Source organism: Benincasa hispida, chromosome 1 (assembly GCF_009727055.1).
Source record: "Benincasa hispida cultivar B227 chromosome 1, ASM972705v1, whole genome shotgun sequence".
In the NCBI taxonomy this organism is placed as follows: Eukaryota; Viridiplantae; Streptophyta; class Magnoliopsida; order Cucurbitales; family Cucurbitaceae; genus Benincasa; species Benincasa hispida.
Genome location: NC_052349.1, coordinates 35,441,132 through 35,467,167, shown reverse-complemented (window position 1 = coordinate 35,467,167; position 26,036 = coordinate 35,441,132). Strand labels below are relative to the sequence as shown.

At 35.2% G+C, this 26,036-nt stretch overlaps 1 protein-coding gene across 1 annotated transcript; it reads right to left on the bottom strand.

Moving 5' to 3' along the window:
• Window positions 1–217: 217 nt before the first annotated feature.
• LOC120083023 (CBS domain-containing protein CBSX2, chloroplastic-like) lies at window positions 218–8,382 on the bottom strand. Its single transcript, XM_039038506.1, has 8 exons — window positions 7,863–8,382; window positions 7,202–7,286; window positions 7,049–7,113; window positions 6,622–6,670; window positions 2,353–2,405; window positions 1,247–1,362; window positions 758–815; window positions 218–662 (listed from the first exon to the last, which is right to left on the bottom strand). Exons 1-8 carry the CDS (start codon window positions 8,079–8,081, stop codon window positions 588–590), a joined length of 720 nt encoding a protein of 239 aa, XP_038894434.1. The 5' UTR covers window positions 8,082–8,382; the 3' UTR covers window positions 218–587.
• Between the last annotated feature and the right edge of the window lie 17,654 nt (window positions 8,383–26,036).

Here is a 26,036-nt window from a genome sequence, read left to right as displayed (position 1 = left end):
AGAAGTCATAGTTCTGTTAAATAGTTCCTTTAAAAAATGAAAATGACTCAAATGATTTGCGATCCACAAGCTCAAACAAAATTTATGGAAGTATAGGACAAAAGGTAGATTTTTCGTTATGTATTCTCACCACTATTTCCAATTACAAAAGGCGACAAAAAAAGTTAGAGATTTGAATCTTTATCACCCCACATGGTGTTAAACTAACATTTAAAAAAATCCAAAAGAAGTAAAACGATGCTAATTATATTCAAAATGTCTGAAAATTTTAAACAATGAGGTTCCAAACTATAATGACCAACTTAATAGAGAAATCTTACTGTGGGCTGACCTGAAATGCTGGGGATACCCAATATTGACATAGACCAACACTTCTTAGTAAGGAAATTGGGAAGAAAGAATCTTAGAGAATCAATAAACTTCCCTTCAAAGCTCTAGTTTACTTCAGGATGGAATCCCACAACTTCAGGTAATTGTAACAATCCAAACCCTGTGTAAACTATAAGATACTACATTCATCATCTACAAATAATACTATGCTTCTGGGTAGCGTTTACCTCAGAGTGATGCCAGTCGATGTTCTAGAATTATGTCGACCTCTCAGCAGCCCGTTTAATCTGCAAAGCAGCTCTAACAACATTTCCCCTAGTAATGATCCCCACCTTTAACATTTAAACAGAAGCAACTAAGACAGAGGGAGATTTAAAATTTTATTGCGCTTTAAGGAAGAATAGAAAAGAAAAATAAATATTCCTACCAGCCTGCCATCTGCATCTACAACTGGCAACCGACGATATTTTGTTTCAAGCAACAACCTATAAACAATAGAAAGTTTCAAACCTTAGTAGCCACAGATTAACTTGTAAAAGAATGAGTAAATTTTTATTCCAGTCTTCTCTCTAAAATTTGTCATTTAAGCGTTATTTTTTGAAAGATGGAAAAAATCTGCACAACTGATGTACACAGAATGGAGAAGTTTGAAACAAAACTAAGTACAGAGAAGGATGATGCTTGTTAAGGAATAACATGGACGCCCACACATCATAATCTTTAAGAAATAACAGTTATAAAAAAGGGGAAAAAGAAGTATTCTTTTCATTTTTTTAAGAATGTACCTAATAAAATGAAATGGCATACTTTAAAAGAATAATTGATTAAATATCTAGGTGGAAACATTGAAGGAACCATAGATTATGTAGATCCCGATTGTAAAATAATGCGGAAGAGAAAGATATAAAATGATTACCTGGCAGCATCTTCTAAATTTGAAGTTTCACGAACAGCTAGTGGCGCAGATGTCATCAGGTCGCCAACAACTTTACCATTTGTTTTACTGAGCAGTTTCTGAATCTCATTGAATGTCTACAACCATATTCAGCAAAAATATACTTCTATCATTTTTTTAATTAAAAAATGGTGGTGAACCACCGATCCACATAATTCACGGTCATGATCATCATGTGATTCTTCTTTCTTCAAGGAATTTTACTTAATAAAGGGATGTCAACGGCAGAGCTACATTCAGTAACTCTTCTTTCTCTAAATAATTTACTTAACCAAGAGATGTCAATGGAAGAGCTAATTCCTGTGACTCTTTCTCCAAAAGATTTTACTTAAACAAGGGCTGTCAATATTAGAGAAAATTTCTGGCTATATAGAAAATTTAACACAACTTTGGAACCAAAAAGAATAGAACTATAGAAAACGGAAAAAAATGCCTATATGTAAACTACTGAAGGTTTTCTTCCAATAAATTGAGCTGAAATGCTGAATTAAGTTAAGAGACATTCTGAACCCAACACAAATATTCAGTTGCAAATTTGTCCAACCAAATAAACCTGATCAGATGAGAGTGAAACCCCAATCCGGCTGACGTAGTATTTTTGGTTGAGTTGGGTTATTAGACTTATAACTTATTTTTCTCTAATAAAAAAATAATAATAAGCACAAGTTATTTATTTCAACATTTCGTAAAAAACAGTAAAAATTGTAATAATTCAATAACCTATTCACCTGTTTTCACGCCATAAATTGCAAACAGTAGTTAAATGCATAAATAAATATTTCATTTTGTGAAAATGAGTACTCCAAAGATCAATGATATTTTGTAGTACTTTCCAAAAGAGACAGAAACAGAGAGACAGAAGGACAATAATATTTTGGAGTAAAAAAGTTAATCAAAACAGAAAACAAAACTTTCTGATGATTTGGGTACGTATAACTGAAAACCAATCCAAACAGTTTGGTTGCATTGATCGGGTTTTCTGGGTCATTGCATTTTTTAAACATCCCTCATGTTTGAGTAATAAGAAAAGGCAAATAATCAGAAGATAAATGGCATTGCTTACATACTTTCCACGAACTATCAACATCAGGGAACAGATTGGTATCACTTTGCGTACCACCTAATTGCCAATAATGGGGGTGNGAAGAAATGAAATAAATGGAATATAATACAATACAAAGAAAATGATTGACGACGTATGAACACACATTAATAAACATGAGACATTGAACTATCTATCAGCTTGACAATTGCAGAACCCATAACACAGTTTCCAACTATTGCTCAAAAAGATGTTCATTGTAATATAGACAAGATATTAGAACAATGGCAGCCATCAGCAAATGAGCAAATCAGCCATCAGTAACTGTTTCATATTTGAATTTCTAGCATTTGGCTTTATCATTCAAATGGAGTTGGAGATTCATATGCTTTTTTTTGGAAGAATCTCACGCAGGTTTGGTTGGCAGTCATCTGGAGTGTTTGGTTTGAGTTTGAAAAGCCTATTGATTAGCATTTCAAAGATTTGGAGTATTAATCATTCACTGTTTTCAAGTTAGGAAAAGTGTCAGCGAATTGGGTCTTTGAAAGCTCTTTTTGGGAGAATGTCACGCAGCTTTTGAGGATTTTCCATGACAAGCCGCTTGACTGGACAGATTGGTTGAGTTCAGCTTGTTTTCTTGCTTCATCATGGTGTTCTCATTCTAAAGATTTTGCCAATTATTACATTCAGGACATTTGTTGAACTGGAATATTTTCATTAATTCAGCTTAATTTATGTCTCTCTGTCTCTGTATTACTCGATATATATCCTTGTTAATTGTTCTTGGTATCTTGTATTTTGGAGCACTAGACTCTTTTCATTATATCAATGAAAAGTATTGTTTCAATTTCAAAAAAGAATATATTTGAAATTCTAGCTTTTATAAGGCCTCCTGAGCATATCCCAAAATAATCTTTTTCCCTTTCCAACAAATACTTCAGAGTGTCGACTTAGCACTGACCCACAGTTTCTTTGCTTTCATCTTAAGAGGACGGCTGCATGTCATCCCAACCAAATTTCCATCCAAAGAATGATGGACCCAAGGTAATCCAAAAACTTGTACTCCTAGGTTTTTTGCAAAGAATGTTTGTACTCTAGATTTTTGCAAAGAATGTTTGTTTGTACTCTAGATTTTTGCAAAGGAAGGCATGGGTGTGAGTAAAGCAAGCAAGCAAAAGAGAGATTCTGAAATGAGAGACTGAATTTTATGCATGCATGAGCGAATGAAAAGATGGGTGCATGTGCAGCAAAAAAATGTGGGGTGAGTACAAATTATTAGGAGAAGAGAACAAAAAATTTATTAATGATACTTGATTGAGAGACTGTATCCATATAAAGATGTGAGAGGGCATGTAGTTTTGCATTCAGAGTCCAGCAAGAGAGAGTAAACTAAACAACTCCTTATGACAAATTTTTGGTATCCATATGAACTATCCAAAACTGCAAAACGTTCTGTTACTTGTCCACCCTTTGAATCAAATAAAGTTCAATGAATCGGTTGGAAATGAGGGGCTTTGTTGGTAATTTATAGCCCCAAAGGTATTTTAGTATTTTATTTTACCCTAGATTTATTTCCTTTTTTATTTTACGGCTTGCTAAAGCCTATAAATATGACTTCTATTGTAACTTTCATTGTGTGTTAAAAATAATAAAAAGAGACTCTCTATCATGGTTTTTTCTCCCTGTTCTAGGGTTTTCCACGTAAACCTAATGTTCTCTATTTTCTATCTTTTAACATGATATCAGAGTGTGGTGAAGAAAGCCTAGCCGCCACCGGTAAAAACCAACCGATGTAAGATAATCTTAGTTCTGCACCAGCCCCGCTTCCACCACAGCTGCCGGTGATCACCGACGCTACTGCCGCCGCCGTCGATACTGTCGCTGTTACTGCTGTCCAAACCGCGGTTAATCGGTACCTCCAATCCTTGCATATCCATCCAACTCTAGCGCCGTTGCAACCCTTTGATGGAAACCCTATTGTCGCCGCCCTTTTTCACAATGCCGCCAGCACTCCTCCCTTGTTACCGAGAGTTGCCGCTGCCTATCCCTCCAACCTCACTGCCAGTAGCCGAAACCTACACCTTGAAGCCGAGATTGGTGAGTCGTCCGCCTACCACAAAGGTAAATCCCCTACCGCGGCAATGTCGGGAATCCCCGGCTCCTTTCCCTTTCAGTCGCAAGCAACCTATCTGCAGCTGTCGGGCCTTCCTCATCATGAGCCGCCTAGTTATGAACATCAAAGTTCGATTGGTTTATCTCTGGTAATGGTTCAACAACAATTGGCTAATCTTCAGGCAAGTTTTCAACAACAAATCGCTGCTCTTAGGGCAACCCTACGTGCGTCCACAAACTTAAATTCTAGTACAGTGAATTTTGATATTCCTTCTGGTCTACCAATGTATCCAAAGAATCCGGTAACCTCTTTCCTTGCTTTAACTACTATGGGAAATTCCATAGGGTTAATTGCAGGAGAAAAGTTGAATGGTCAAAATTATTTCTCCTAGTCTCAGTCCATTAAAATGACTCTTGAAGAGCGTCACAAGTTTGGGTATCTAACTAGTGAGATACCAAGACCTAGGCCAGGGGATCCTTAGGAGCGCATTTGGAAAAGAGAAGACTCCTTACTTCAATCACTGCTGATTAATAGTATGGAACCTCAAATAAGGAAACCATTGTTGTATGCTGCGACTGCTAGCGATATCTAGGATGCAGTATAGAAATTATATTCTAAGAGGCAGAATGCGTCTCGTCTTTACACTCAAGGACACTCTGACCACACGTTTACAAAAAGATCAGTATTTGGGAAAAGTGTTGTTCTAATTGTGTATGTTGATGATATTGTCCTGTCAAGAGATGATGCTGCTGAGATCACTAGGCTGAAAAGGAAAATGGCTGATGAGTTTGAGATCAAAGATCTAGAGAATCTAAAGTATGTCCTTGGAATGGAGGTGGCAAGATTAAGGGAAGAGATCTCTGTCTCACAACGGAAATACACTCTTGACCTTTTAAAAAAAATCGGGTATGACTGGATGTAGACCTACTGACACTCCTATTGAATTCAATGTGAAACTGAGAGATTCTATTGACAAAGTTCTTGTTGATAAAGAGAGGTATCAGCGTCTTGTGGGAAAGCTAATTTACTTATCTCACACTAGACCAGATATTTCCCATGTTGTCAGTGTTGTTAGTCAATTTATGCACGCACTCTACGAAGAACATATGGAAGCTATGAATCAGATTCTAAGATATTTGAAAAGCTCACCAGGTAAGGTCTGATGTTCAGAAAAACTGACCGAAAATGCATTGAGGCTTATACCAACTCTGATTGGGCAGGATTATTTATTGACAGAAAGTCTACCTCTGGATATTGTACTTTTGTGTGGGGTAACCTAATTACTTGGAGAAGTAAGAAGCAAAATGTTGTTGCTAGAAGCAATGTTAAAGCTGAATACAGAGCTATGAGTTTGGAAATCTGTGAAGAAATCTGATCGAAGAAAATATTGTCTGATATACACCAAGACAGTATTCTACCTATGAAGCTATATTATGACAATAAAGCGGCTATAAGCATAGTCAATAATCCTGTACAACATGATAGAACGAAACATGTGGAGATTGACAGACACTTTATAAAGGAGAAATTGGACAGTGGCAGTATCTGTATTCCGTATATTCCATCTAGTCAACAAGTTGCTGATGTTCCCACCAATGGGTTACTCAGGCAAAGTTTTGACTCGTGTTAGCAAGTTGGGTCGGATTCATCTATGTCCCAACTTGAGGGGGAGTATTGGAAATAAGAGGCTTTGTTGATAGTTTATAACCCCAAGGGTATTTTAGTATTTTATTTTACCCTAGGTTTATTTCCTTTTTATTTTAGGGCTTGCTAGAGCCTATAAATATGACTTCTATTGTAACTTTCATTGTGAGTTAAAAATAATAAAAAGAGACTCTCTATCGTGATTTTTTCTCTCTGTTCTAGGATTTTCCACGTAAACCTAGTGTTCTCTATTTTCTATCTTTTAACAGAATCAAATCAACCGGTGGTAAAATTTTAATTGACATTTATTTCATGTTCACATTCCAAACAATCATTCAAAATGTTTCAGGTCTCTCATAAAACAAAAATTATTTGAAGGAAGCACCTCAAATTTAAGAATTAAAATGAGAAGAATTACTAGTAATTTAACAAATAAAAAATTGATAGAAATCCGATTTCAACAGAAAAATATGCAAGAACAATTCCTCATATAATGGTGATTTAAGTTGAAATCTGTGCTAGCAGAAGTTAAAATACCTGAAATGGAATCGAGTGCTAATAAGTCATAATCTGAGACGACTCCCACCTGCCACAGCAAAATGAAAAACTAAATTATTAAGAAAGAACGGTAATCAATCAGCTTCAATAACAGTTTGGATTCTTTACTAGCAGTACCCTTTAAGTTCTCAACGTATATGGACTAAAATTCCTGACATGGCTCAAGAGTAACGCTTTGACCATAGATGCACATACACCCCAACCCCTCAAAAAACGAAATGAAAAATAATGTTGATACTTTTTGCAAGATTCTCAGTGACACTGACAACAAAGAGAAGACCTCTTCCCCAGTCCCCTCCACAAGAATATCATCAAACTTCGGTAATTCACTTCCACATTAAGTTGGCAATGGCAATATAAAAACACTCATGAGAAACACAAAAAATGGTGAAAGGAAAAACTCTACCAAATTCCAATCATCGTCGACAACAGGAAAACCAGTTATCCTCTTTTCCACCAGGACCTCTAATGCTGTAACCACAAAAGCCGATGAATTAAACAATTATCATGAGCAACTCTAACCAAAATAATTAAAATTAAATCCCTCAATCAACCGCACCTTCATCAACTGTTGTTGTAGGTTTAACAACATAAAGATTCTCCTTTCTCGTCATAAAATCACCAACCGTATATGTTCCTCTGATCTGAAAATCATCATGATACAATAAGAGCGAAACACGACAGCCAAGCAGTCGAACAGAAATTTAAAACCGAAGGTCTAAAATAGTCATAGACAAGTCAATTCCCCAAACTCTCCCTCTCTAAAACAAAACACATTATAAACATAACGTATACCCTATATGCAGTAGCACCAAAAGGAATAGACCGATAATTGTTAATAAGCACTTTCGAGCAGCTGCTTTAGTTGTGTTCCATTCTAAAATTTTGCAGCATAATCATAGACGGCGCTGGTTCTTTTCCTTGGATAAATCGTCGTGAAGAAAAAGTACAATCTCTCTATTACTTCACAGCAGAAATGAAAGCAAATTTTTGCGGTTATGTTCATAGTTATTCATGTAGAATACAGACACATAAATCTTAATTAAGCGAAGAGGCCCGTTACATAAAAGAATCCCAGAAGATAACATCTCGTTCACTACATGACAATAAACCAGTAATTAGAGTCCCATTTCCAGTAAATAACCTAAGAACAAACGTATCCATGAAGAAGTTGAATAGAACAAATGCAGCGAAAAGAATGTGAGAAGGAAATGACTAACCGGAAAGGAATCAACTACGCCAGCTCCAGAAGAAGCAAGAACCAAAGGCAAGGGAGGTCGAGCAGAGTATCGGTCGGAGATCCCAAACCGCTGTAGCTTAGAAAGAGAATTGGACGAAAGCAGAGGGCGAGGACACCATTGCTGACGCTGAGAGTGAGGAAGATGATGAGGATAAGCCCGCGCGAGAGCATGCGAATTGGAGAGAGAGATGGAGCTCATTTTGCTTGCTGCTTGAGGCAACAGAGAAATTCAATGATGGGAAAAACGAATACAGTAATCAGGGATGAGAAGAGTGGAAGAATCAATGGCTGATCTACCGAACGGAAGAGAACTACAACCGGGAAATTTTCAGAATCAAAGTGGAATCGGAGAATTAGGTTGTAATTAGCTTCCGTTCCGTGTAAGGATAGGAAACGAAACAATAACAACACTTTCCCAAACAGAAAAAAGGCGTTAAATGGAGAGAGGAAAATCCCTGTCTAGTCGGTCGGAGATATTCAACGTCAGTGACTTTAATCAATCAGCTGACATACAATGTGTGATGTTGGGGTTTTAGCCTTACAGTTCAAAAATAATAATGTGTAGGGAAATTGCAATGAAAAAACAAAACATATTTGCAAATATAATTATGTTTTCTAAAATTGCAAATATAGCAACAAAAATTTAAATCAGAATCCTGACCATTTTTTTATTTTTACGGTTTCTACCCTCATTTATGTATCAATAGGTATATCTAATGTATTTTATATTTTGTTATATCAGTCAACTAATATACATTATATTTGATACATCAATTTCATTTAAATAATATCATTTATATAAGTGATATATCATGATTTTAATTGTGTTATAGTCAACATTGCTTGTTAGATTATGACAAATTTTATTGTTATCTTTTTCGTGATGATATATAGTTATTTTCATTCTATTATTCAACTTTGATATTGATGGTTTACGTTAAATGCATTAATTTTGTCAAGTGATATATCAAATATAAATTATATTAGTTAATCTGTTTTATTTTCAAACTTTTTATACGATGTTAATGGTATATGAATTATATTTAATTTGGTCTATCAATTGTATAATAAATATTTCATATTTTGTATGTTAATTGATTGATATACCTAATTTAGAAAAAATAAAAAAAGCATATAAATGTTATTGTAAATATACCAAATATGATGTATATCATTTAGAATTATACTTAAAGTTTAACATTGTATTTCAATTGTGTATCAGTACTAATTCAAAATGAATTACAAGTATATCAGTATACCATAATGAGTTGCAAATGCAATACTAAATATTTGGTATATCAATAATGTATCAACACTCATTCAAACTTTATTTAAATTGTAACAATCAATAATATACTAGTAGTCATTGAAAATTCATTTCATATACATATTTAGTGTATCAATAGTATACTTACTCATGATCTAAATTTATTTTAAGTATTGTATTAGTGTAGAAGTAGTATATCAATGCTCATTCAAAATTCAATTTCAAACGTATATATTATTAGTGCATTATAAGTTATAGTTAGTTACTTATTGAAAAATCATCTAACGTATAAATTAGTTATCGATATTGTATCGATGCTCATTAAAAAAAATCCTAATTTCAAGTTATCATTAATATAGGAGTAGTAAAGCATCATTTCTACTAAATAAACTTTTAACATTGGTGTATTAGTATTATGTCAACATTAACTCATAATTCATTTCAAGTATAAAACATTGGTATATCATTAAAGATACATGTGTTCAAGTATATCAATTATATATCAACATATGTTCAAAATTCAACTTCAAGTGTAACATTGGTGTACCAATAGTTTATCAACATTCACTCAAATCACTCAAAATGGTTACTTACACAACGGATTGAACCATTATAAGCTGATTATAATGTAATAGAAAAATAATATTCTATAACAAACGAATAAGAACTAAAATTAAGTCAAACAAATAATAGTAAATAAACAAGCACTTCTTCATTGATAAATATGATATGAATGATAAATTTGGTATATCTATTATATAACTTATATACTTTATCTTTGGTTTATTAGTCATTTGATATACCAAATATAAAGTATATCAAATGACCGATATACTAGACATAAAGTATATCAAATATACTATTGATATACATGTTGATACATCAATAAAGGTAAACTTGGAATGATAAAAATAGAAATCTGCTTTTATGATTTTTTGTTATATTCGTAAATTTTGAAAAACCATTATTAAATTTTTAAATTTAATAATTTTTTTTTTTTGTTGCTATTCTTGCAAGTGCCCCTAATATATAAAAAATAAATAAATAAAACATTTAACGTCTAGTTGAGTTAAGTTGAACACGTAATAATTGTCTCTAAAGTTAATAATGAAACTTTATTTGGAGTGCAAAGTTGAGTTCAGCTGGGATACTTTGTGCAATTTTTTTCTAACTTAAAAACGTTGATTTTCTTCCAGTTATGTTTGTTTGCTTCAACTGTTTGTGTATCCATTCAATTACACATAGAGGTTTTTGGGGCATTAATTTGGGTTGAGTTGAGATGGTTGTGTTTAGGGCATTAACTTGGGTTGAGTTGAGTTGGGTTTAACTCAATTCAATAGTTGGCCCACCAACTTCACAAGTCGGTATTAAATAACTTAATTCCATCAACTTCAACAGTATTTACTATTGAAGTTTGAACATTTATCGAGAAATTTCATCTTCCCTTCTTACTTTTTCCCTCTCTTCGATGTTTTTAATGAATCCATCCATCAACCACTGCCGACGACTAACTTCGACAACAATCATCATCGGCAACCACCTTCGTACCCAATGCCATAACAACCACTGTCGACAACGTACTTTAACACCGCCTCTAGCCACCAAACTCCAACAACCACCTCTAATGACCACCACCTCCATCGATTAACTTAGGCGAATACCACCTTTAATATTCAATTTCGCATGGCTACCACCTCTAACGGCCAATTCGATGATCACCTACGGTAACTAACTCCAACAAATGGATAATATGCTCTCTATATGAAAACAAAGGCCGAGGCATTCATTTAAATAGGAAAAATAGTGACATGTGTCGAACAATGATACGATACACAATAACAATAAAAACAAAAAATATAATGGAAATAACAGAGACAAAACAGTAAAAACATAAGAAAGAAATATCTTCTATCATCCCCCACAAGCGAATAGACCTTGGAAAGGACTGTGAGCCTGGTCTGAAGGCTGAAAAAACGAGTAGTCGTTAATGCCTTAGTGAGAATGTCTGCCAACTGATCATATGAAGGCACGAACTGAACAATTAGTTGATTTCGAGTAACACTTTCTTGGATAAAGTGATGATCAATCTCAATATGTTTAGTCAGTTGGATAAAGTGATGATCAATCTCAATATGTTTAGTTCAGTTGTGAAGGACCAGATTAGCCACCATATAAGTTGCACGACATTATCACATAAAAGAATAGGGGGTTGAATAGCTAATCCAATTTTAGACAAGATGGATTGAATCCAAATAAGTTCGGTTGTGGAATTGAACATCCCCGATATTCAGATTCTGCACTCGAACACGAAACAACACTTTGCTTAAAAGACTTCCAAGAAACTAAATTAGAACCAAGAAAAACACAAAACCCACTTGTACTCCTACGATCATCAAGGAAAATGGCCCAATCTGCATCAGTATAACAAGTGAGAGATTGATGAGAACTCGTGGTGAATGATAAACCAAGAGATGAAGTGCCTTTCAAATACCGTAACAGTCTTTTCACAACTGTATATGGGAAGAGTTTGGAGCATGTAAAAACTGACACAATTTGTTAACAACAAAGCTAATCTTTGGTCGTGTAAGTGTACAGTATTGCAAGGCACCCACCAGACTATAATACTCAGTTGGATCATCCAAAGGTTGCCCATCATGAACAAACATATGAATACTTGCCATTATAGGAGTATTTATAGGCTTACAATCAAACATTGTTGCCCTTTTCACGAGATTACTTATATACTTAGCCCGGGATAAATGCATAGGGTCACAAGAATTAACAACTTGAATACCCAAGAAATAAAAAAGCAACTCATATCATTGAGAGAAAAAGTTGCATTTAAGGTTGAAATGAATGGCTAAATTAACTTGTTATAATTGCAAGTAACGAGTATATCATCAACATAGATGAGGAAAATAATAATTGAAGTTGAATCCTTATAAATAAACATTGATGTATCAGCCATGGAACCTGAGAATCCCAACCAACTAAGCACGAACTAAGCTTAGAAAACCATGCTTGAGGGTTTTACTTTAGGCCATAGAGAGATTTATAAAGACGAAGTACGTGATAGGGATGTGAATCACTCACAAAACCAACCGGTTGCTTCATAAAAACTTTTTCCTATAAGTTATCATGAAGGAAGACATTTTGAACATCCAACTATCTAACATTCCAACCAAATGACACAGCCAAAGACAACATAATACAAATGGGTGTAAATATGATAACAGGACTAAAAGTCTCAAAATAGTCTATGCCAAAAGCTTGAGAGTAACCCTAGGCAACTAACCAAGCCTTATAACATTCAACCTTACCTATGGGTCTCAGCTTAACATGAAACACCTATTTACAACCTATAACCTTTTAGTTAGGACGCAGTAGGATAAAAAACCAAGTGTTGTTCCTCAATAAGGCCTCATATTCATCAACCTTAGCATGTTTCCACTATGGATCAACAAGAGCAACCTTGTAATTTGAGGGTTTGGATGGTATGGTTGGTGAAGAAAAGGAAACATTGGTTAGAAAAGCTTTAGGTTTGAAGATTCCAACTTTAGATTGAGTTATCATGGGATGTTGATTAACAATAGGGGGAGGAGGGGAAGATAGGGGAATCATAATTGAGGAAGACGCCTAGTTAATAGGAAAAGGGGAAGAGGTAATATCTAAGCTAAGAGTCGTGGATAGAGAGGAGGAAGAAGGTGTAACAGATGGAGAAGAACATATTGGACTAGGATTTGAGTTGGATGAAGGGAAAACGGGAATAGTAGAAGGTAAGGATGGTAAATGGCAACTAGATAGGGATTATGGACATGAAGCATGAGTTGTAGACAATGGACTGATAGAGATATATGATGGGTGAAGGAATAAGGAAAATAGGATCATGACTAGACTTGAAAGAAGAGGAATGAGGACAGTGAATGGCAGCAAAAGGAAAGGAAGTTTCATTAAATATGACATGTCTAGAGACATAAACACGACCACTAAATGCATCAAGAAATAGATATCTTCTATGAAATAAACTATAGCCAAGAAAAACACATTCACGAGACCTAAATTGAAACTTATGATCATTAGAAGGTCGAAAAAAAATGGAAAACGTGTGCAACCAAAGGATTTAAGAAAAGAAAAAGCAGGAACTTTATTATACAGTTTAAGATAAGGAGACTTGTTGTTAAGGATCTTTGTTGGAAGACAATTAATAATGTGAACAGTGAGGCAAAGGAACAAAACTTTTGAGGAATGGAGGAATAAGCAAGAAGAGACAAGCCAACCTCAACAACATGACGATTCTCTCTCTTAACACTACCATTTTATTTGTATGGACAAGAGATTCTATGTTGAATACCATGGAAAAGCATTGTAGGAATTAGCAGTTTAAATTCAATAACACCATCAGTTTGAAGAGCAATATTTTTTTTAATGAAATTGGTTTTCAACCACTGCCTTAAATTGCAAGAAAAAGGACAGAGTTCCACTCCTTGTACGAAGAAGATAGATCCATGTAAAATAGCTATTATCATCAACAAATAACAGAAATTATCGAGCTCCATTGATAGGTATAGGAGGGGAAGGACCCCATATGTCTAAATACACAAGATGAAAAGGATAAGCTGAACAGGAAGACGCCATAGAAAAAGGTAAATGATGGTTCTTGGCCCTTTGACATGCATTACAGAATGGAATGGAGCTAAAACTAAGTTTGACATTACATTGATTTAAAACGAAAAGAACAAAAAAACTTAAAAGATGACCAAGCTTGTGATGCCAAACTTGAGGATCTTGTACAGTTAAGAGAAAGACAATTAAAGTTGTTGAGGTTGGAGACACTTGAAGAATTATATTAGAAGTTGAGTAAATATATAGGCCACGATCAAGGTGTCCTCGAGGAAGTACTCTCTTGGAGATATGGTCCTTTACAAGAAAATAAGTCAGATGAAACTCAACAAAGGCCATATTATCATAACACAACTTAACTATGCTAATTGAATTATGGGAAATATCAGGAACATGGATAACAAACTTAAGATGAACAGGAGTAGTAGAATAAGGTGATGAAACTGAAACAAAACCAATATTAAGAAGAGGGATAGTTGTACCATTGCCTACTATGACTTGCTTATGGCCATTGTATGAAAGGTATTGGCGAAGAGTATTGGTATCAGGTGTCATATGATGAGTGGCACCCGAGTCCATAAACTAAGCATCATCGAGGTAAGAGAATGATTGGGTAGATGAGATGTCGTTAGTATATGGTAGTTGGGGAGAGGTAAGTGTAGTTGGTGTTGGGATGTATGTCCTAGAGCCTCGTAGTTATATGTTATTTGAAATAATGGTTGATTATTTAATATGTGTAATAATGTATTAAAGAAAGATCCAAGGTTATTTTATGTAACTTAAACATGTATGTGATTGACATACATGTAGATCATGTTTAAGTAATAATCTAAATGGTCTGTAATATATAGATAAGGTTGAGTGCCTTATCCTGGTGACACTATGGAGACGACTCACTTTGTAATTATTACAAGAGTTGTAAAGTGTTACAAATGATTTGATCCTAATCGTTCACGTGGAGACATGCAAGTGGAGGTATCCTATACAAAGAGTTTGTATAAGATCGAACTGAGAAATGATTAATCTCCCTTTATAACACCATTGATTGGGGAGATTAACATTTTATAGGATGACCATATGTGGCTCGACCTCAATCCTAAGTGAGTTATGAACTTCTGTCTATAAGGGCAGTCATTTTGATCTATATGGGTGAGAGTGACCAAATTCACTGACTCAATAAGCTACCATTTTGAGGATTTTCCCGAGTAGGGAGTTGGAAACATAACTACACAAGATGGAACTCATTCCTCCCCATCTTTAGGAGAAGTAGATGAATTGCTCCCTTAACTGCTGACTCTGGGTCTTGAACAATGGGGCCCCTCCTTGGCACTGGCCCAAGAGGTTTTATTTATGGTAGGACCGTAAATAGGTTGCTCACTAGAGGATCAGTGAGATTTAAGAAGTTAGATGTAATTATAGGGGTATAACGATAATTTGACCCAATTGTAATTACAACCGATTCGTGAAAGTTCGACTTATAATTGATTGGTTATATCCATGGACATAGAAATGCATCTACAGTGTGAAGAGTGCAGTTGTAGGTCTTAGTGGAGTGACCTACAGTTAATGCATGCATGTTGATTAATTAATTAAAGAGTTTAATTAGTTAATCTTGTATAATTGGAACTTCTAATTTGTAGATCTATAAGATCCCCTTGCTAGCTCACTAATGGTAAAACAATAATAAATTTACTTTCAACTAATTTGAATTATTCAAATTAAATAAAGAAATTAATTGTATGAGATATAATTAATATATTGTATATGGATACATTATAATATAAAGTTAATTTTGAATAAAATCCAAAATTATACTTTATTATACGAGAGATATAAATATTTGAATAAGATTAAAATATTAATTAATATGAATGATATTCATATTAAAATTATAAGTTAAATTAATATGAATGAGATTAATATTAAAACTATAGTTTACACGAGAGATATATATTTGATTAATTCAAATATTGATTATATGAATAAGATTCACATAGAAACTATAGGTTAGAATAAATATGAATGAAACTGATATTTAAACTATAAGTTATGATAGAGGATTATATTTGAATAAGATTCAAATATAATTTAAGTTAAATATATGATATTTAATTTATTGATTAATTAATTAAATATTGATTAATTATTTATTTAAGTTGTATATATTAAATGTGATTTAATATATAAATTAAATAAGGAGTTATCTTAATGTATGTTGGTCGGGAGTTCTAACTCCCCATCTCTTTGGCTTGATTATTAAGTTATAGAAACAAAAAATATATACGTTGTTTTTGGCGAAGAACTCTCTCTACAATTTTTTCCTCTCTACACACAAAAATCTCTCTCCCTAAAAAAAAACTTTACAGGAAAATTCCTTTTGTGAAGTTCTTCCCTTCTCCTAAAAGAGGTCCCACCATCTCGATTCTTACTGGAGAATAGCAAGAAAGGCTCAGTGGTGGTGTCCTGTCGGAATCTGTGCAGAGAAGTTTAAGAGAGATGTTCGTGGTACAAAGTGTTCGTGACATGGAGAGGAAAGCATTGTATATTGTCTTCAAGGGTTAGTCTTTTCTTCCCTTTTAAGAGCATGCTTAGATGTATTTATGTTTATTCTGTATATTGTATTTTTTTTCTCTATTCTTCTTGTTGTACAAAACGAATTTTGAAAGCACAAGCATTCACGTGTTTCCACTGAGAAATGCAATTCCTTCAATTGGTATCTGAGTCAAGTTGTGTGTGTGTGTGTGTTTTTGGAATGAAAAATAGAGAAGAGATGGGTAGCTTTCTATGCATTTGATGAATGGTCTTCCAAAATAGGCAATTTCAAATTTTGGCATTTAGATTACAGTTTTGCATTGATTTGATCAATGTAAGGGCTCATTGTTTTACGTATTTTAATTCATGTTATCGAATCTGTAAGTATGTGTCGATCGTGATGCAAGTGTTGCTGAGAAGATCGATGCAATTTGGAATAAAAACAGTCTCAATTTGAAGCAAAAATTGCATTATGTGCAAGAGCGTAAAGGGAGAGCGTTGTAACGTTGCCCTTTATGTTGCAACGTAGAAGGCCAGTGTTGTAATGCTCCAGCCGGGTGTTGAAACACTCCGAGGATTAGACATGCGCAAGAAGATTCATATCTAATTAGCATTGCAATGCTAATCAAGAGCATCACAGGGCTTTGGTGGTTAGATGCACGCCTAAAGTTTGAACTTGGTGTGCAGCATTTGCAGTTTTATATTTTCTTTTTATGTAATTTATTATTTTAATTGATTAAATTGATATAGTATGATTATATTAATTTATTTAATTCTTAGGGGTGTCAAAATTCGATCTATTTTTGCTGATTAATTTAGTTTTTGCATTTGATGTACGATTAAATTAATGTTAGTTATATGTTGCATAATTGATAACTTGTAGAAATACATATTATTTTACCTTTTTATTTAGAACAATTAGGAAAATTCAGAGGAAAATGCATTAGTTTGATCAAAATTCATTCAAATAATCATATTCTACAATCATGTGCTTACAAAACTGAAAATCCTTGATAATTATAAGATTTTTCATTTTTGGATGCAAGATTCGGATGAAATAAAGAGAAAATTGGCAAAGAAACAAGCTGCAGCCGTGAAGCATAGAAGAAATCAACTCGAGACATTGGTAGCTGATTTGAGATGTTCGCGGGTGGTGAGATGAAATGAAACACGAAGATAGAAAATGACAAACGCGTGGGTGGTGGAAGTCAAATCAACAGAGCAAGTTGGTAGCTAATTTGAGACATTCGTGGCAGAGCCAATGGATCTATGATGCAAAGCAGTCGGTGCAACAAGGCATTGAATTAAATGCACATTGTCAGCATAATCATTAGAGAAAGTCGAAGAGCCTTCTTTTCGACACCTATAAATAGCCCATTGGCAGAAATGCACGTTATTACAGTGCTAAGTTATAAAACAATGTAGGGTTGAGTTGATAAAAACATATAAGATTGCGTCCAAAAAGCATTAAGTTCACAATATTGCGGTCGCATGCGTCCATCGCATGAAAACAGTTAACTTATGTATTTTTGTGCAGAACATGCGTTGACGCAAGGCAGAAAATGCGATCACAAGAAATCAACGGTCGAGTGCAGCGTTACCGCAAGGCTTTGGGGTGATTTGCGCTCGCAAATATCTGCTCAAGAAGGTTGCCGCATAGAGCCGGCGCAACTTGGTGGGCGCATCTGGGTGAAAAGCATAATAAATCATGATGGGATAGAAAGCTGATGACGGTCGATTTCGAATTAAGTTGACAAGCCGCTAACGAACTACTGTAGCAAATACACTCAACTTTTCGGTGACAAATATTCAGCGCATCAGACAGAGAATTAATGTCATCCCATCAATGCAACCATAAGAGAGAAAAAGCCTTTCACCCCGAAGCTCTATAAATATCGAAGGCAACCTTCAGCGAAAGGGTTCGTCAAGTTTGTCGAGTTCGACAGTTAGCTAATTTTCTCCATAGTTAGAAGTAGTCTTGTTCTTAGTTTTTCTTTTATTTTAGAAGGCGGAAGCGAGAGAAATGAGATTGTACCGAGAGATCGTTCCGGTGAACTTGGAAGAGTGCCGAAAGCGTCAAGATCAGCGAGAGGGCCAACTCCTGCGGAAACAGGAATATCTTTTTAACATAATAGAATTAATAGTGTAAAAGCCTTGGGAAGCAAGGGATTGCTACCAAGCTCTCTATCCTTATCTTCCATTGTCATTTTGTAACTTATCCATAGAAATGGAATTTACTTCTTTATATCTGTTCACTCTCTGTTTATTACGCATGAGTAGCTAAATCTGTAGAATGGGTTGAGAAACACTTAGCTAGCATAACTAGGGATCTTCATTCTATGCGATTGTCTTGTATTATGTATGCGTCATTCATCCATTAGAGATACTCGGGAGGGTAGTCTAAGGATAGAATCTAGGCTTTGAAAAGTCAGGTTAGAATCTAGGCTCGGGAGAGTCAGATTAGAATGCATAATCAAGAGATAGGAGCTTAGGAATAAGCATTGTTTGCTATTAACGCATCGCATGCATTATAGAGATAGGTTATGATTGTATGCGGTCACCTTGTCTTTGGATGCTTCTTGCATCATCACATAGGCAAAAAGTAGAGACTTAGGAATAAGCTCTATCGACATTATCGCATTCATCGCATGCGTCCTAGAATTAGGAGTTACCGCATTTGCATTGGAAAATGATTTGCTGTCGCATGAGTGTAGCATGATCGCATAGTTTGAACGCATTCTCGAGAAACGCTAGCTAAAGACCTTCTTAATCCGTTCCTCTCATACTCAGTGTATCTACCACATAATCAATCTTTTTCTCAAATCTTCCGCATACTTTTTATACCGCAAACAACAAACCAACCAATCATTGATTTACTTGTTACCGCAAAGTTTTCTTAAAAATTATCACCGCATATTTTTTTTCTCAGTCCCTAAGTTCGACCCTGCACTTACCAAAAAACTCAGTAGGATTTATACTTGGATTCTGCTGAGAAAACTTGTTGTACAACACATTCCCATCACCGCAATTCATGTCATTAATTTCACCGCATAAAACAACGCATCATCCTCCACCCTAAATCCGTCATTACCACCACTTCTTCAAACTTTTCTCTAAAGAATTCTAAGTGAGACTTTAGAGTTTTTCTCTGAAAAAGTAAGAGAGTTTCATTACCACCACAACAATCATTGGGGAAGTAGTCACACCAAAGCCAAAGGGAGCAAGACATTGCAACTGAAGGCTTGACATATTTCTGTCTTTACATTTTATCTTTTTGTTCATCCGTTTTGTTATGTATTACGTTATTGAGATTGAGAACTCATTATTTCTTAATAGAAATACAAATTTCATTCATTTTTATATATCCATATGTTCTTATCTCTCCATCATAAGAAGCTAAATTTTCTATGGGTTAAGAAGAATGTCTAACATTTTCAAGAATAATGTTTAAGTATAAGTCCATTTTGTTTAATGTGTGCTTAATCTATGACTTGAATCCATTGAGAAGTTAGTTTAAGTAGGAATGATCTGCTGCTTGAGAAAGTAGGAGATTGAGGAAATCGTTAAACAAAGAGAGAGATAGCTTTAGAGATAAAGATAAGTCTTTTGTTTACAATTGACTTAAGCATGCATCTCAGAGATAAGATGAATGTGGCTTAGATATTGAAAGGCTACTTTTTCATTCTAAAAGTTGAAAACAAGGATGCCTACTTATGCATTATTTGAGAGAATGTTAGTAAGTCTTCTTAACCCTATTTTATTAACTGATATTTCCTTCATTTCATCGCCAACTGTATCTTTTGTGGTTGAATCTATCATCCATATCATAATCATCATCATTCATCGCATCATCATTCTTCATACACCTTCACTGCATTTTACCTCACTTTTCCACCATTCACTGTAGAGATTCACCTCTATTAGTTACTTTAGTTAGTTAGTAGATTTTAGGCACATAAACACCCACTTCAGCATATTTAGTAATTCTCATCGCATAAAATCCTACATTTCCAACGTGTAGTTAGTATAAGTCCTCGTGTTCGACCCTAGACTCACCAGAAACCTTATTTAAACTTATACTTGGGTTAAATAAGGAAAACTTGAGTTCATTTATCTTCATACATTAATTCAATCAAGAAAAGGCACGACTTAAGGCTATTTTATTACTCAACGCATCATCATCTTATTGCAAAGTGAGTGTGCAACAAGTTTTTAGCACCGTTGTCAGGGACTTATAAGCTAATCATTGTGTGGACTTTGTTCGATTTTTTCAAGACCTCAATCAACGATGTATTGTGTACTCAAGCTGAAAGAGTATCACAAATAGTATATTAGTGATGGCAGTTTGCCTACATTCATATTTGACCCAAAGATTGAGAGGATTTTTCAAAAAAGAAACAAAGCTAAAAGAAAAGAAGACAACGAAACAGAAGAATGGGAGACTAGCCAAACGACAACAACCCTAATGAACAGAATGCGACCAACGACGCAAACCATGCGTTGGCATCAGCTCATCTGATACTTCTTACTCATGATCACAACAGACCTATTAAGGAATATGCATCATCTAACCTTTATGATTTTTCACCAGGCATTATGCGACTAACTTTTGAAGGAGCTAGATTTGAGATAAAGCTTGTGATGCTCCATGTAACGACCCGCCCCCCTAGGACTCAAGTTAGGCCGTTACTAAATACATGCATGCATGAAACTTAAAACGACACCCTTTTATGATGAAATAAATGCTAAATGAATAAGGTAAGTTCAAAAGTCCTTCATTAAATTCAAATATTAAAAACAACAATAGGGTACCCATAAATCATAAATGACAATAAATAAGTCTGAAAACAATTCTTAATAGTAAGTTCAAACATCAAAACTGAAAGTTAAGAAAAACATGAAAAGAAATCTAAATCTTATGAGCGGAAGCATAAAACTGGTCCCAGTGGCTCGATCACGAATTCCACTTGTCAATCGTCGGTGCATCTCTACCTTTACCGAAAACAACAACATGAGAAAGGATGAATATAAAATACTCAGTAGGTAACCCCACTATTGAGTCTGGCTAGGCATCTATGTGCTCTAAATGCCTACCTCTGGTGGAACATATAAACTGCTCTAGTCCTCACGGGACACATACAAACATGAAAAACTGATTTGTATCCTACTGTAGTTAAGTATACCCACTACCTCTAGTAAGTCCTGTAGGACCCACAACCTCTAATGAATCCTAAAGGAAACACAACCTCTGGTGAATCCCGAGGGAAACACAACCCCTGGTGAATCCCGAAAAAAACAAACCCCTGATGAATCCCGAAAGAAACACAACCCCTGGTGAATCCCGAAAGAAACACAATCTCTGGTGGATCGTGAAGGAAACACAAGCTCAACATCATAAGTATCACAATATGATTCTATAACATACATATACACCTCATCATCATGGCTCTACAACATACATATACCTCTCATTAACCTAGTCTCATAACATACATATACAACTCATCATCATGGTTCTATAACATACATATATATCTCATCGTCCTAGTCCCATAACATACATATACATCTCATCATCCTCAGATTCAACATAATCTCCAATAATCATCATATACTCAAATCATGTTGGCATTCATATATCTCTATGCGCATCTAGTCCTTTCAAACCACAATCAATGAAGGCATACATAAACATCATGCTAACTAATAATCCTTAATAAATCATAATTATCAATACTTAGCTCTAGTCCTTTAAAACCTCAATCAATGAAGGCGTAGATTACATCATGCTAATCAATAATCCTCAATAAATCATAGTTATCATTGCCTGACACGTAGACAGTTCCAGTAGTAAGATTACTTATCTCAATGTCAAGATTCACAGCTAATCAAGCTATCGAAATAATACAGCAACTCAAAGTAACGACCCTATCACAGGAATACAACCATTCAATTCCAGCCCAAACAACTAAATTTAAATCCTTAGATCGAAATCCAAAATACCCAATCCATCACAATTCCCAATTATAACCAAAATTTAAATGCCCAAAATCTTACCCAAGGACGAAACCACTTCCAACTTTCCTCGATAGCACCCTTTTGACGTCCAAGCTTTTCTAAAACTCGACTTCAAAATCCAAACAAAGGGGAATCAAAATATTGAAGTACAACATTATGGTTAATAGATCCAATTTGAGAAAAGAAATACCAACTTACCCAATTCCATAAGATCAGGTGAAACCCAAACACAAAAACTTACCCAAGAACAAATCCGACAATAGCCACGGTGGCGGCAGGGGTTGTGCGGCGTGTGACGGCTAGTCGGACAGAGAAGCGGCGGTGGATCTTGAAGAGGGGCAGTGTGGCGTGGCTTCATGGCTGGGAGGTTGGTTGGGCGAGTGAATGGCTTATCGGGCTACGACGGTGACTTCCAATGTCAATGAATGAGGCAGAACAGTGGCGGCACCTTAGCTCAAGGGAAAGGTCTCGGCGAGGGCTACGTGCGGCTGGAGAGAAGGGACGTCTGAGTAGGTTCACAGTTAGCAGATGAGGTCGAGCTAGTCTGCATGCGAACGACAGCCCATGATCAACAGTTGGGGAACTGACGGCTCGATCGAATGCGTGCAGTGCCAACTGGAGAGGAGACGATCGTCAACTATTAGGGCATGAAAAAAAGAAGTGAAGATGGAGGGGGGTCTAGTCGTGTGAGATAGAGATTTAATTTTTTAAAAGAAAAAGAAAAAGATTATTTTAAAGAAATAAAATATAATAAAACTTTATTTTATCTTATTCCATTATATTTTATTTAATTTCATTTTATCCTTTTCTTCAATACACGAATATATGTATATATATATATATAATCATTTCCTCTTCCTCTTCAAAACCAAATTTAAAATTAAATCATTTCTCCCAAGTAAAATTTCATTATAAAAAAAAAAATTGAATTTCCAAAATTCCAAGAATGTTTTTTAATAAAAAAAAAATACTGAAATTACATTAAGAACGAAATTCGTGGTGTTACACTCCAGATGCTTCAAACTGCAGGTTAGTTTGGGGGAGTTTTTGGAGAAGATCCGCTTGCCCATCTGAAAAGCTTACTCGAAATATGTAATATATTCATCATACCAAACATGAGGAAATCCGGTTAAACTATTCCTTTTTTCTCTAAAGGAGGAAGAACGATAGTGGGCTCCTTGGAGACAGGAAAGATAACCACATGGGATCAAATGGTGGAAAAGTTTATGAAGAAGTATTTCCCTGCTACTGAGAATTCCAAGAGGAGAAGAGATATTACATATTATGAACAAAGAGAAAGGGAGAAACTCAACGATGCGTGGACGTGATTCAAGAAGCTCGTAAGGAATTGTCTGCATGATGGTCTTCCAAATTGTGTATAGATGGAATTTATGATGGGTTGAACAAGAGTCGCGAGAAGCAGCAACAGGTGTAAGAGGATTTATGAGACATATAATGACGTAAAAACCATCTTAGATAGGATTCGATGAATTATGAAGATTTGGAGGATAATGGGTTTGGCTCAAGATCAGGCAGACAAAGAAACAATGCGGGGAAAATAAAGAATGATGCTATCGTAGCATTACAAACTCAATTGGCTGCGATGACTACTCTATTGGACGTTGAATTAAGCCAACCAAGCCAGCATAGGAAGCAGTCATAAGATGCACACGTTGAATAAAAGTTGATGACATGGGATGCGTCGGATGTGGGGGGCTACATGGATTTGAAATGTGCCCTCAGAACCCACAATCGATATGTTTCGTCAAGTATGACCCCCATTCAAACACTTATAATCCTTGATAGAGAAACCATCTAAAATTTTCGTAGGGGGAGAGGGGAGAGGTAATCAATAACAACAGAATGAGCTATATGGTGACCATTATACAAATAAAGAAGGACCTCCAAGGTTCCATCAGGGCTATATAAGACATCAACAACTGCATAGCCAACCATCACAAGCATCTAACTCATTTACCCCATTGGAAGTCTCACTAAAGGATTACATTTAAAAGAATGATGCTATATTGCAAAGTCAAGCTACCTCCATTCGAAGTCTCGAAATGTAGATAGGACAAATAATGGAAGAATTAAAAGCTAGACAGAAAGGTTCCTTACCTAGCAATACTGAGGCCCAAGCACATGTAGGGAACACAAGAAAAGAACAACGTAAGGTTGTGACATTAAGGAGTGGGAACCCACTGAGTGAAAGAATAGAAAAAAGTGACTCAGCAAAAATTCAACAGACTAAATAAGCAGAAAAGCAGCAAAGTGACCAATCTACCGACCAACACAAAATTCAAGAAAAGAAAAATCAATGCATGACAACCAAGAGAAGGATGAAGAAGTGTAATGGAGTAGTGAAGGGAACAAAAATGTTGAGTGTAAGAGTTCCTCTAGGAATAATTCCTCTAGGAATGCCTCAACTTCGAATGCATCATCTAAGGTCGTCCACAACTTTTCTTTCCACATCAATTGAAAACGAAGAATGACAAAATTCAATTTAAACACTTCCTTGACATCCTTACGCAGCTCCATGTAAATATTCCTCTTGTCGAGACGCTTGAACAGATGCCAAACTACGTTAAATTTTTAAAGGACATCTTGTCCAAGAAAAGAAGACTTGATGACTTTGAGACCATGGCGCTAGCATAAGAGACCATCACATTCTTCAAAAGCAAGATTCTAGAAAAAATGAAGGATCCAAACATTTTCACAATTCTTTGCTCAATTGGAGGAATTGATTTAGGCCGCACATTATGTGACCTTGGAGCCAGTATTAACCTGATGCCACTTTCAATCTTCAAGAAATTAGGGATTTGAGAGTTTAGATCTAGCTCATTTTTGCTCTAGCTAGCTGACAAGTCCATCACATACCCTGAGGGGAAAATTGAAGACATCCTTGTACAGGTCAACAAGTTTATTTTTTCAGCTAACTTCATAATTTTAGATTATGAAGCGGATAAAGAAGCCTTTATCATCTTGGGTAGGCCATTCTTGTCAATTGGAAAAGCCCTAATTGACGTTCATTAGGAGGAATTAGTTATGCAAATGAATAACTAAGAAATCAAATTCATCGTGCTCAATGCATTGAAGTACCGTAATGATGTAGAACCGTGTCAACTAGTGGATGCGGAAGAAGGTGGCACTGAAAGATGGGATATCGAATCTGACATGTTCTATGGAAAAGAAATGGAGCTCGAAGAAGTTGTTGCGATGAATGACACAAAGAGGAAGTTTGAATCGTTAGATTTTCATGACAGATAAACAAAGAAGAAAAAGCCATCACTTGAAGAGCCATCGACTTTAAAATTAAAATTATTGCCAGAACATCTGAAATATGCATACTTGAGACCAAGCAACACCTTGCCAATCATTATATCCTCACAATTAAATGCATTGGATGAAGAATCTCTTTTGCAAGTGTTGAAGAAATATAATAATGAAAGAGTGAATGACATTTTATGCGAAAAGGATCGGTATCCCAAAATTGTTTCACAGAACATATAATCAAACAAAGAACAGAAACGTAAGGATTTGATATAATTCAACATGTCATCACATAGAATATGAAGAGGAATAGAAGATCAAAAAATCACTCACCTTTGAAGACCGAAACTCTTCACGTTCCTCTCGTAGTAACAAGCTCTTTGAATTCCCTTTGAATTCGTGAACAACCAGAAAAATACAGCAATAAATCTCTAAATCCTAAACACA